The following is a 14368-nucleotide window of genomic DNA, read 5'->3' as shown; positions in this document are numbered from 1 at the left end:
CTCCAAGCCCATAATTACTGCTGTCAGTGTTGAAACAAAATGGTAAATTAAAATCAGGTCTGTGTGATAAGTGTTGCTTCCTCAACTCTTGCTTAATTTTATCAAACTTTTCCTGACAACTTTTGTCCTAAACCCAAACAGTGGTTTTCTGACTTAAACATGGTGCATTCAGACTCTGATCACTTATGTTTTTGGTAATAACCACATAATCCAAAGAACGACTGTTTTTTAGCCTTAGGAATAGGAATTTCTGAAATTGCTTTAATTTTTTCTGGATCTGCCAAAATTCCCTTGTCTGTGACATGTCCCATAAATTTTAATTCAGAAACTACAAATTTACATTTCTCTAATTTCAGTGTCGTCGTCCCCCCCCCCCCCCCCCCCTTCCTAGTTTTTCACAAACTGACTTCAGAATTGAAAAATGTTGTTCCCAATTTTACCCTGTAACCAAAATGTCATCTACATAAATTATCAGTTTAGATGCAAGTTCTTGTCCCAGTACATGATCCAAAGCTCTTACCATTGTACAAAAAAGCAGTATATTTTCTAGACTTAACTGAAAGTGGCACCTGATGGAAACCCGAATTTAGATCCAAACTTGACATATATTTTATATCTGTAAATTTATAGAGTAACTCATCAATATTTTCGGGATGGTCTGTCTGTCTGAACAAAATTTTGTTTAAGTGTCTAAGTGTCCAAAACCAATCTTACTCCACCATATTTTTTCGAAACTACTACTAAAGGATTATTATATGCACTGATACTCCTTTCTTTTATATTACATCCTTCCACCCTTTTCGACAGCAGGTCTTTTTGATATTGCAATACTGTATGGTTTTATGAAAAATGGTTCATGATGTTTTACCTGAAGCTCACACTGATAACCCTTTACCCTACCAGGTATGTCACTGAAAACATCAGTGTACTCCCACAGCAGATTTCCTAACTTGTTTTTGCTCCCCAAATTTTGTGTTTCTGAAATTTTTAAATTTACTAAATTCCCAAATTCAACTTCATCAGTATCAAATCTGTGAATTTCAATGTTCTCCAATCTATTTTCTTTTAGTAAATTGATACTGTCAAAATTTCCATTACTCTGATCCCAAAGTGTATTCACAAATTTTGTCTGAATGTATTCCCTTTCACTTGTTTCTATCAAATGTTTTCTTCCACCCCAAACAAATGCTGTGTTTACTTTTACTATCCAATTCATACCCAAAAGAAAATCCTCATTGAATTCCTGAATTACAAAACATCCCTGTGTGAACAACTTGCCTTCAATTAAAAATGTCACTAAAGCCTGGCTTTTTACCAATTTACTGCTCTTCTCAGTAGCACCTTTTATTTTTACCCCAACAACTGGCATTTCAACATAATCTTTCTCCACTTTCAATTTCTTGCTTAACCTTTCAGATATTCCCGAGATCTCACTTCCTGTATCTATTAAACATTTATCAACCCATGACCCAATTTGAACTTTTGTATGAGGACTGCAAAATTGATCGGTTTTCTCAGAACGTGTATCCTCATGTAATAAATCGCTTCAAATTTCCCCAAACCCATACTTATCATAATCATGTGGTATACCATTATATGTAGAAGTCTGCGCGGATAAGTACAGTGCAATCCGCATCCGCAAGGTCCTAATCCGCAACCACATATATTTAAGTTTTGAGTGAGTAATTAATAGTAATGAGCAGGAATACTTAGAATTATGGTATGTAATGACATAGTTATTGTTGGAGTGCCATTTCTGCGACAACTTAACTGCTTTTGACTTCTTAAATCACAGGAGATGCTCTATACCTACTCTAAAGCAGACCATTCCAAACAGGAAAGCATTGGCGCTCCGGAGCACACACAGTAGCGGCTCCAATCTCGTGAGATTGGAAACGCTATTTTAAAAGATAAAATTCAATGTAATAGTATTAAATGATAAAAATACTTGTATAGAAACAATTATATTTCGCTGCTCTTGTGCCAAGGCATCTGAAAAGCTGTTACTAGCCCATTGCATCATTTACCGACAGTTTTTTTGCGCTCACTGCTTGGATGTGTCAAATTTTGAAGCCGTTCATGTCAGCTGATGATTATATTATAGCTTATGCGTTCAGTCCTCACTGCAAAACGCTGGTGCACCTGTGAAAAAATTAAACTGCCAGCAATAATTGACGTTGTCTGGAAGAAATAACTCATCTTCCGAAGAGTGACAACAAAATCTCTGGTTGTAGAAATTAGGAGTCCATTTAGCTTTAGCTAAAAATAAGATTGAAATCTCGAAACTCACCTTTTGGCTGGTTTATCGACTTGAGACCTAGTGTCAAATGAAATGTCTGTTTCATTCTCAACTAAACAAAGTTTTTAACACTTTAAAACATCCTCAACATTGGTCTAAATTATTAAGACAAAATTTGCAGTAGATTTTGCAGTTAATACTTTCAATGTTAAAAAATAATTTTTTTCAGCGTTTAATGGAACTGCAAACGATTTCAAGATGTCTATATAAAAACCACTTTCCCATAACTTCAAATGTTAGGCACTGTTCCCTGTTAACCAATACCGAGTTACAGTTAAAATGTTCAATTTTGTTACGAATTTCAGCCCTTATCTTTACTAATTGGCTGGTAAATTAAGATACATTATTATTTTGGATGATTTGAATATTTTGTAAGTTTTCAATGTGATCAGAATAATCTTTGACGGGCTATCGCAGTCACAGCTTGATGATGGTCGTGAGCCGTAGTTTGAAGTCCCACTTGTAATTAATTACAAGGCCCGCCGTGCCACCGCTCTGTCTTCAAATTTGGCGGAACTTCAGGAACTTTAAAGTCTGCCTTGGTATTTAAATAAGTAATTATGCTACTTTTTCCAGCCTCACACAAATGTTTTAGCAAATTTGAAGTTCCACTTTTATGTCCAGTGTAGGAATATACTTTTTTACGTGCAAAACAAGCCACTATATCTTTTATCTTTTCGTTGCCATCAAATACGTATCTGAATCTCTTCCAAATTGGCGATTTCAATTTGTTTTCCTTCACTAATATAAAATTACCTTTTTTCAGCTTACACGAAATTGTATCCATCGATACGGTGTTCATCTGAAGAAAGAACTCTCACAGATATTTGCTACGATGCATGTTGTCACTCGGTCACCACAAACTGCCAACTGAAGGCAGTGAAAAATTGCAACGGGCACCTGTCTGGCAGACAGTGGGCAGGTTTGCCACCCAGAGAGCACTTCACAGGCCACACAAATGACACGGTCGCGGAAACGGATTAGGCGCAGGTCTCTTGGGTACAGCTAAGTCAGTCGTACCCAGGGGCTGAGGACCACACACACTCACTCTACCCGGGTGCTGCAAGATTCCAAGAATGTCAACAGACTTGAAGTTTTCAACTAACATTGCAACATACGTACTGGGCAGATGGCTTGCTCATTATCCGCAGATGACATGCGGATGTCCGTGCCAGTCGCGGTTTTATCCGCCAAGTAACAAATACTGCGGATATCTGCATTTGTGCAAACCTCTAATTATATGTATTATTTGTCACAGTTATAAAATTTGCACGAGATACAAAATTGTCATTAGTACTCTCTCTGTGTGTGGTGGTCTTCAGTCCTGAGACTGGTTCGATGCAGCTCCCCATGCTACTCCATCCTGTGCAAGCTTCATCTCCCAGTGCTTACTGCAACCCACATCCTTCTGAATTTGCTTAGTGTATTCATCTCTTGGTCTCCCTCTACGATTTTTACCCTCCACGCTGCCCTCCAATGCTAAATTTGTGATCCTTTGATGCCTCAAAACATGTCCTACCAACCGATCCCTTCTTTTAGTCAAGTTGTGCCACAAACTCCTCTTCTCCCCAATTCTATTCAATACCTCCTCATTAGTTATGTGATCTACCCATCTAATCTTGAGCATTCTTTTGTAGCACCACATTTCGAAAGCTTCTATTCTCTTCTTGTCCAAACTATTTATCATCCATGTTTCACTTCCATACATGGCTACACTCCATACAAATACTTTCAGAAATGACTTCCTGACACTTAAATCTATACTTGATGTTAACAAATTTCTCTACTCGACATTACTATCAGGACAATGAACTAAACTCAACTTCTCTTTAAGGTATCAATTTTGATCATTCATCCAAAGGTTTTGTTAAATGAATAAGGTTTTGAAGTTCACTTTTGCAAAATTGTTTCATGGTCCCATCTGATTCTCTATAGTTTCTCCCATTCAAAAATTCACTTTTGATTCTAGTTCGTTTAAGATCATCCCAAATATTTTCCAGAAATTTTGATTCAAATTCTGAAAATGTCATCCCCACAGTTACAATCTGGTTTGCCAAAGTCAAAATTTTTTTCACAAATTTAATTTTCATATTATCTGGTGAGTGAGGTAAAAAGCAATCCTTACAATACGGTATAAAATAAACGGGATGTAAGGGTCCATCTACCGAAAAGTGCTTCACTGGAATATTAGATAAATGATTGCATGTGTTGACATTGTGATTTTTGCTTTGAAATTCAATGTCGAAACTTTATCTCATTAAAATCAATGAAATTTCTTTCCCTATCTGCCAGTAACTCATTTTTTACAGTATTAATTTCATCGCTCAATTTAGCATCAATTTCTTTTACTTTTGCTTCCACAGATTCAATTTTTTCCTCAACACTGCCAACTCTGTTCGAAAGGTCGCCCACTTGGGTATTGACTTCTTGGACTTGCAGCAAAATGTTATCAATTTTTTCATCCCACTATGTCTTATTGCCGTCAACTGATTGTTTAATTTCTTTCGTGAAATTTACAAGAAATCTTTTTAAATCAAATTGATCGGTTCCTCCTGTTTCATTTGACCTGTCCTGTTTATCGAAGTCTATTAAATTACTATTTTCTACTTCAGGCACAATACTCTCAAAAATCTCGTAAGTCATTGTGAAGAAGAAACATTCAAACACAACAATAGAAAAAAAGATAAAAATATTGTTTTAACAAAATATGAGGGTTTCGTGACTTATCTGGAATTCTCTTCTACTGTTGCAAATCCACGTTTTCCTTCCAGGTGATTGTTGACCAAAATTCTTGAAATTCCTCCTGTCGAAAATCATATTTTTTGCCAAAACATTTATCCAAAACTTTTACTTCCCGATGAACACACATACTGTAACACTCATTCTGAAAAACTGGTATTAACACACACAAATTTTCTTCTTCGTAGCACTGTTGAAGATCACGTGAACACAATATCCCGGCTGAGCCCCCTGTTGAAATATGCTCACTATTTTTATATACTTGCATTTAGCATATTTCGTGACAGTACTCACTTTTCCGTGAAATGTTCACAAGGTGATATTTGACTTTTCTGTGTTGGCTTCAGTCGTCTAGTGAAAGTATGATTCCACAATGCTGTTTCATCTGCTGCAGAAATGACCTGTTTCAATGCGTTTGGTGTTCGGGGCACCAAAAATGAGGCATTTCTTCAAATGTGGTTCTTTCTTGATGTTTATACAAAAAAGTAGTAACATAATTTTTTTTCCTGTTCACTTGCAGATTATTAGAACGGCGACCTGCACATTGTTCCATCGTCACACACACCAAGAATTCACTGCTGACTGACTACGGTTAAAGACGACTCCAGCGTAAAACACATTTTACACAACACGCAAGCTTCCACTTTTAACCAGTCTCTTTGATATTCTTCTTCACATCTAATAATATTAATCAATATGATGTCACTCTCAAACATATAAGCAAATTAGCATAAAATAAGGCAAATTACAATTCACAAAAAAATATTCTGACAAAAATATAAGAAAACATTTACAACCTCCCTCATTCGATTTGGTATCAACAAATCCGGTAGAAAATAACACATTTCCCAGATCCATTACATCTTCCAGTGCTCTGTCACTCTCTCCACGCAATATCATGTCTCCCATTTCATCTTCATCTACATCCTCTTCAATTTCCATAATATTGTCCTCAAGTACATCACCTTTGTATAGAACTTCTATATATTCCTTCCACCTTTCTGCTTTCCCTTCTTTGCTTAGATCTGGGTTTCCATCTGAGCTCTTGATATTCATACAAGTGGTTCTCTCTTCTCCCAAGGTCTAATTTTCTTGTAGGCAGTATCTCTTACCCTAGTGATACATGCCTCTACATCCTTGCATTTGTCCTCTAGCCATCCCTGCTTTGCCATTTTGCACTTCCTGTCGATCTCATTTTTGAGACGTTTGTATTCCTTTTTGCCTGCTTCATTTACTGCATTTTTATATTTTCTCCTTTCATCAATTAAATTCAATATTTCTTCTGTTACCCAAGGATTTCTACTAGCCTTCATCTTTTTACCTACTTGATCCTCTGCTGCTTTCACTATTTCATCCCTCAAAGTTACCCCCATTCCTGTCAACCGTCCCCTAATGTTCTTCCTGAAACTCTGTACAACCTCTGGTTTAGTCAGTTTATCCAGGTCCCATCTCCTTAAATTCCCACCTTTTTGCAGTTTCTTCAGTTTTAATCTACAGTTCATAACCAATAGATTGTGGTCAGAGTCCACATCTGCCCCTGGAAATTTCTTACAATTTAAAACCTGTTTCCTAAAGCTCTGCCTTACCATTATATAGTCTGATACCTTTAAGTATCTCCAGGATTTTTCCATGTATACAACCTTCTTTCATGATTCTTGAACCAAGTGTTAGCTATGATTAACTTATGCTCTGTGCAAAATTCTACCAGGCGGCTTCCTCTTTCATTTCTTACCCCCATTCCTTATTCACCTACTACGTTTCCTTCTCTTCGTTTTCCTGCTATTGAATTCCAGTCACCCATGACTATTAAATATTCATCTCCCTTCACTACCTGAATAATTGCTTTTATCTCATCATACATTTCATCAATTTCTTCATCTTCAGAGCTAGTTGGCATGTAAACTTGTACTATTGTAGTAGTCGTGCACTTCGTGTCTATCTTGTCCATAATAATGTGTTCACTATGCTGTTTGTAGTAGCTTACCCACACTCCTGTTTTTTATTCATTATTAAACCTACTCCTGCATTATCTCTATTTGATTTTGTATTTATAACCCTGTATTCACATGACCAAAAGTCTTGTCCTGCCACTGAACTTCACTAATTCCCACTACATCTAACTTTAACTTATCCATTTCCCTTTTTAAATTTTCTAACCTACCTGCCCAATTAAGGGATCTGACATTCCACGCTCTGATCCATAGAACGCCAGTTTTCTTTCTCCTGATAACGACGTCCTCTTCAGTAGCCCCTGCCCAGAGATCAGAGTGGGGGACTATTTTACCTCCGGAATATCTTACCCAAGAGCACGCCATCATCATTTAGCCATACAGTAAAGCTGAATGCCCTCGGGAAAAATTACGGCTGTAGTTTCCCCTTGCTTTCAGCTGCTCGCAGTACCAGCACAGCAAGATCGTTTTGGTTAGTGGTACAAGGCCAGATCAGTCAATCACCCAGACTGTTACCCCTGCAGCTACTGAAAAGGCTGGTGCCCTCTTCAGGAACCACATGTTTGTCTGGTCTTTCAACATGTACCCCTCCGTTGTGGTTGCACCTACGGTACAGCTATGTGTATTGCTGATGCATACAAGCCTCCCCACCAACGGCAAGGTCCATGGTTCATGGGGGGAGGATGTATTAAGTGATAAATCAAGTGCCAGTTTGCAAATCCAAAGGCCTGTGGTCTTACCCTTAGCCAGTCCTAGGATTTTGATGTAGTAAGTGACAAATCAAAACCCTAGGACTGGCTGAGGGTAAGACCCCAGGCCTTTGGATTTGTAACTGGCACGCACCCATCTACATCTACATCTGTACTCTACAAACTACCATAGGATCCAGGTGTCTCGTCTCATTCCATTCACATATGGAGAGTTCCATAACAGATCCTATATAATAGTAACTATTTACTGAGCACCTGCAGGAAATTATAATCTATTCATAAATCATCTAGAAGCTCTTTTGGGTTATTTAACAGTAAGAAACAAAGAAATTTTGATTGCTGGTGACTTTAATACAGATTCAATCTTCCAGTAAACATTTACTGCAATTAGTAATGTTGTCTTTCAATCTAATTCACACTGTAAGCTTTCAACTAGGGTCACTAAATCCTCAAGGACAGCCATTGATAACATTTTTATAGACAAATCAAAGGAACAAAATCATATCATATAAAACCTGTAATAAATGGACTATCAGATCATGACATCAGCTCCTTGTTGTAGATGTAAATTCTAAGCAGATTATCAAGACTGCTAAATCTGAGTACAGGAGAGTAGTCAATCAACCAAAAATTGAGTGTTTTAGAAAACTGCTCAAAGATATGAACTGGAAAGATGTTTATAGTGGTCATGACATGAATGAAAAATATAACACAATCATGAACAATGTCAGTACCATGTTTGAAAACTGTTTTCCTCTAAAAGTTACTCAAATTAAACAGAAGTCTATAATAAAACCATAAATTACACAAGGAATAAAGATTTCCTGTAAGACAAAAAGAAAAATGTATCTGTTGACCAAGAATACCTCCAATGCTGACGATTTAGCTAAATATAAGGAATACTGTAAAATATTAAAAACAGTAATTCAGACTTCTAATCAAATACACTACAAGAAGAAGATAGCAATGTCAGGGAACAAAATAAAAACAATATGGGATATAGTGAAAGAGGAGACTGGTAGAACCAGAAAGTAGCAAATAGCGTTAAGGGTAGATGACACATTAGTAACGATGCGCATAGTGTGGCAAATCTGTTTAACAAGTACTTTATATCCGTTACTGATAGAATGGGATTGTCAGGATCAGTAAATAATGCCCTTGAATATCTGGTACTAGCCTTTACAAATAGCTTCAGGTACATGAATAGGGCACTCACTTCACCAAAAGAAAGAACTTCCATGATACAATCTTTAAAAACAAAGCATTCTAGTGGTTATGATGAAATATCAACATAGTTAATTAAGGCATGTTCTTGTGAGTTCGGTACAATTCTAAGTTACTTGTGTAACCAGTCAATTATAACTGGGATATTTCCTGACTGGCTAAAATATGCAGATGTTAAGCCTCTATTCAAGAAGGGGATAAAGAGATACCATCAAACTACAGACCAATTTCACTTTTGGTAGCATTCTCAAATTTTTTAGAAAAAGTGATGTACAGGCAGCTTCTCAACCATCTGACCACAAATAACATATTATCAAGAACACAGTTTGGATTTCTGAAGGGTTCTGATATCGAAAAGACTATTTACACCTATAGTGAAAATGTACTTAATTCATTAAATAACAAGTTACAAGCAGCAGGTATTTTCTGTGATTTGTCAAAGGCATTCGATTGTGTAAACCACAACATTCTTTTAAATAAATTAGAATTCTTTGGTGTCATGGGCAGTGCAGCAAAATTTCATACCTCGCTAACAGGAAACCAAGGGGTCTGTGCAAGGGACTAGTGAATTAAGTCATCAGGATGGGAAGAAATTACATGTGGTGTCCCACAAGAATCCATCTTAGGGCCATTGTTTTTTCTTGTGTACATTAATGATCTCTCATCAGTTACACTGCCAGAAGCAGAGTTCGTTTTGTTTGCAGAGGACACAAGTATTGCAATAAATAGTATGTCGAGTGTAGTTCTAGAAAGATCTGCTAATGATATTTTCATGGATATTAATAAATGGTTTAAAGCCAACTCATTGACATTAAACTTGGAAAATACTCACTACATGCAATTCAGAACCTGTAAGAGGTTTCCACCCAGTATATGCATAAAGTATGAAGAAGAGCAGATAGAGGAGGTTGACAGTCTTAAATTCCTGGGATTACAACTTGATAATAAATTCAGTTGGGAGGAGCACACCACAGAACTGCAGAGACACCTTAACAAATCTGTATTTGCAATTAGAGTGTTAGCAGACATAGGCGACATAAAAGTGATAAAGCTTGCATACTTTGCCTACTTTCATTCCATAATGTCATATGGTATAATATTTTTGGGGTAACTCTTAAAGTCAAACAAAAGTTTTCAGAGTGCAAAAGCGTGTAATACGTATTATTTGTGGAGTAAACTCACGGACGTCTTGTAGAAACCTCTTCAAAGAACTGGGTATACTAAATACTGCCTCTCAGTATATTTACTCCTTAATGAAATTTGTCCTAAATAATATATATCTTTTTCCAACAAACAGTTCAGTTCATACATACAATACCAGGAACAAAAATGATCTGCACAAGAACTTAAAAGCACTTTAGTTCAAAAAGGGGTCCACTACTCAGGAACACTGATCTTCAATAATTTGCCATCAAACATAAAAAATTTAGTTACAAATAAAGATCAGTTTAAAAGGAGCCTGAAAGACTTACTAGTGGCCAACTCCTACTCCATTGACGAATTTTTTAATAGAAACAAATGATGTGTTGTATATATTTATACTATTAGTATTGTTATTTCAGCCTAAAAAGGTGACATGTTCCACATCCACGAGGATCTCCTCAACACGGATCTATGGAATGAAAAACTAATCTAATCTAGTGCAGGAAGAAAGATTGTTTCCGGGCGTGTGGAGTGTGACCATTTGTGCTGCACTTCTCTATATACATTCAGTATCCCCCGTTGGCCTAGTTGGTACAGGTCCCACACAATTGAGCAATATTCTAGAAGCAGTCACACAAGTGATTTGTAAGCAGACACTTTTGTGGACTGATTGCACTTCCCCAGTAGTCTACCAATAAACTGAGGTCTGCCACCTGCTTCAACCAAGACTAAGTCTATGTGATCATTCCATTTCGTATTCCCACATAGTGTTACACCCAGTATTTGCACGAGTTGGTAGATTCCAATAGTGACACTGATATTATAGTCATAGGATTCCACTTTTTTTTTCTGACGTGCACAATTTTTACATTTAAAGAAAGTTGTCAATCTTTGCAACACTTTGAAATCTTATCAAGATCTGAATGAATGTTATTGTTTCAGACAGATCATCATCATCACTATCCACTGTGCCACCCTGCTATTTTTCTTTTAATTGTTTGATGATATTCTTCACAATAATACCCTTTCTCTCTGGATACATATGTACTCAGAATTTGAAAATATGTGAAAATTATTGTGTGATAAATTAGTTACAGATGCTAATATTTTCAGATATTGATTTAACACACAAATCAACTGCCCCATTCTCAGCAGACTATCTTCTCAATGATAAAGTGGCCAGTAATCTGCAAAATGTTTTTGGGCTGAAGGAGACCAGGAAGGCTGATATTTATGTGAGTATATATTACTACTAATGTACAAAGCATTCTTTATTACCTTCCATGTTAAAGTTCATTCGTTTTCATAATACTCAGAAATGATGACAAAACAAAAGGCTGAATCTGAATGTGGGGCATTGAGAGTTGAGAATTAACTCCTCCAAAGTGCGATCACTGATGTTGATTTGTGAAGCGCATACTGATCTTGATATTATGAAATCAGTTACTACACCATGTATATACTTCAGTTTTTCTGCATACTGTAGAACATCTGCTGATAAATAAAATAATTTATTAATGTAATGTTTCTCTTTTGTTGACCGAACATTTAACACGAATAAAAAGAGAAGAAAGTAAACTGCCTAGATTACTTTGATGTAAGATTATACTTTTTGTACTTGGGCAGCTTTAATGTGAATATACACTATTAGCACTTAACGATGTTCAAAATTAAGATAAAATTACTGGAGAAATGTCAGGACTTCACATATACCCAAAAATGTACACACACACACACACACACACACACACACACACACACACACACACACACACACACACACTCTATCACAGCTTTCAGAACTAACAGTTCCTTCCTCAGGTAGGAGAAAATCATAACTGGAGGAGGTTAAAAAGGAAGGGCAGGTAAGTAAGACCCTGAGGATGACAGGCACCAACCTCTTGAATATGAGGTGGGTTCCTTGCATCCTGAGGTCTGTTTGGCATCCTTTCCTTTTTAACCTTTGCACTTCATCCTTTTCTCCTCCCTGAGGAAGGAACTAGTATTTCAAAGTTCAGGATGTGTGTTTACATTTTTTTGTGTACCTGAAGTCCTGACTTTTTCCTGGTAAGTACTGGCCAACAATTGTGGCTCATAATTTTTCTTTCGATACAAACTTTTATTACTACACGCATATTAGTATGGTCTACTTACGCATTATTAATTTTACTGTACTTTCCTGCCTGCAGACATTAACACCAAACCAGTCTGTCTATGCCTGGGGTGGACAGAGTCCTCCAACATATGCTCCATACTGTCTCAATACAGCATTTAGCCCGTACAAGGTATGTGAATTTGATTGTTAACCTCCTTTCCTTTTCTCACAAATTAGTGGGTACACAGTTGAACTTTTAAGTAGTTGGACTTGTATTTGGATCAGAATTTATTCCCCATCCAGCCTTCCAAATGTAGGTCTGTTATTACCACCACAAATCACATGAGGCAAATGATTTCCTGTACATGGACATGTCATGCCAAAGCTGCTACTCATTGTCTAAACATGACAATGATGTGTGCAACTCAGATGCTTTTGCAATTTTTCATTCAGAACAACTTTTTACTGTGAATAAACATTTTCTATATTTCAAAGAAAAAAAGTGATTTATTTTAAGCCCGATTGAAAACAGATTGTTAGTTTGTTGACAGCGTTTTATTAAGTTTTCAATTGTGGAGAGTTTCATAGCTTTAAACGTACATATTTTATAATACATCTGAAGTCTCTTACACTGGAGCGAATGAATGCAAACCAGCATTCACTGATGAGTTGCCAGCTTTTACTATAACTCATTTCTGTCAACAAATGTTTACACTGGAGGGAACAACAGAAAACATGAGAGAATGAGCATAGCTAACAGCTATATGGACTGTGTTGCTGCTAATAATAACCACAGATTTCACTAGATACAACCCTAATTAGCACCATGATGCAAAACTGTGATATTTAGAGCACTGTTTTTGACAAAGAAAGCAAAATGGTCTAGGAAAAAATAATTTATAACAATAATGGAAATTCCTGGATGGAGCAATACATAAAGTATTGCCCATAGCAGATTAGTGCAGGGAGTACTGTAACACGTAACAGAAAACAGCATTTGCACTAGCTTTTGAGCATTAGCTCTTTTTCTTGCATAGTACTCACATTGACATATATTGTAAATGGATACATAAAAAAGTTTACTCACAAAGCAGTGGCAGGGGAAAAACCACCACACACACACACACACACACACACACACACACACACACACACACAAAAGGGTTTAACTTTTACAAGCTTTCAGAGCCATTGGCTACTCCTCCTGGCAGAAGAATTGAAGAGGGAGGAAGAGGGGTATAGGAAAAGGGCTGGAGAGGTTTAGGGAAAGGGGTACAGTTCAGGAAAGTCACCCAGAACCCCAGGTTAGGGGAGACTTACCAGACACACATTGGCATGCATGTTCCCTTGGCAATTGCAGCCCCCAGCTTTTCTTAGCATTCTTCCAAAACTGTGCACATGTCAGCTGACACTTTCTCTTTATAGTAGAGGAGGAAATTTAAAAGTGAAATACTAATTACAGGCTTCCAACATAACATGAAGAAAGACTAGCATTTTCATTCTGGTTATTAGCACTTTATGGATTTGTTAGTAGAAGATGTAACAGTAAGACAGAGTCTTCAAAACCAGATTTTAAATTCCAAAACATTTGCAGCAGTTCAGGAGTCACAATATCTAAAATAGTTTCTGATCACTGACATATGCAAAGTGCTTCATGGATTTTAGCGATGTATTATCAAGAAGATATTGTCAATAAAATATGCTTAATGAAATGAGAAATATACTTATAACCTGTCGGATAGACTACTTCATAAACACCTGCTACCGGATATGGTTTGTTAAAGGGCAAATAGTGCGATTGTGGTAAAAGATTTTTTTATCTGAAAATTGCATCAAAAATCTGCAACCAATGGTGGCACCTCAGTTATGTAATTACAGTTACTATGAACACAAGCAATCAGAATGATCAGCTCTTTTGTGTATTTTTAATTTTAATCAGCATAAAACAAGTATTTTTAGTAGTTTGCCCTCCAGGAAATTTGTGGTGCTAGTCCTTTTTAATAAAAAGAAATAGAAAGATTGTGCCTCTTCACTCTGTTCTCACCAATGCAAGCAACTAATGAATTTGCCTTTATGACATCCCCATCTTTTGAGTGCCTCAGCAATTTTCTAGCAATATCTCTCAACAAAAATAGCTTACAAAGAAAATGAGTACTTTGTGCTACTGCTGTCAAGAGAGTACATGAACATCCTTTGGTGGTTGGTAAAA

General features: G+C 36.6%; 1 protein-coding gene across 3 annotated transcripts in view; it reads left to right on the top strand.

Moving 5' to 3' along the window:
• LOC126335218 (meiosis regulator and mRNA stability factor 1) overlaps positions 1–14368 on the top strand; it is a 219294-nt gene that overhangs the window by 167784 nt on the left and 37142 nt on the right. For all 3 annotated transcript variants that reach the window (XM_049998246.1, XM_049998245.1, XM_049998247.1), the window contains 2 exons: positions 11178–11299; positions 12254–12349. In XM_049998246.1, coding sequence (XP_049854203.1) covers positions 11178–11299; positions 12254–12349 — 218 coding nt within the window. The remainder of the gene's footprint in view (positions 1–11177; positions 11300–12253; positions 12350–14368) is intronic.

This window comes from Schistocerca gregaria, chromosome 2, assembly GCF_023897955.1.
Source record: "Schistocerca gregaria isolate iqSchGreg1 chromosome 2, iqSchGreg1.2, whole genome shotgun sequence".
NCBI classification, from domain to species: domain Eukaryota; kingdom Metazoa; phylum Arthropoda; class Insecta; order Orthoptera; family Acrididae; genus Schistocerca; species Schistocerca gregaria.
This window is presented reverse-complemented; position numbering and strand designations above follow the sequence as displayed.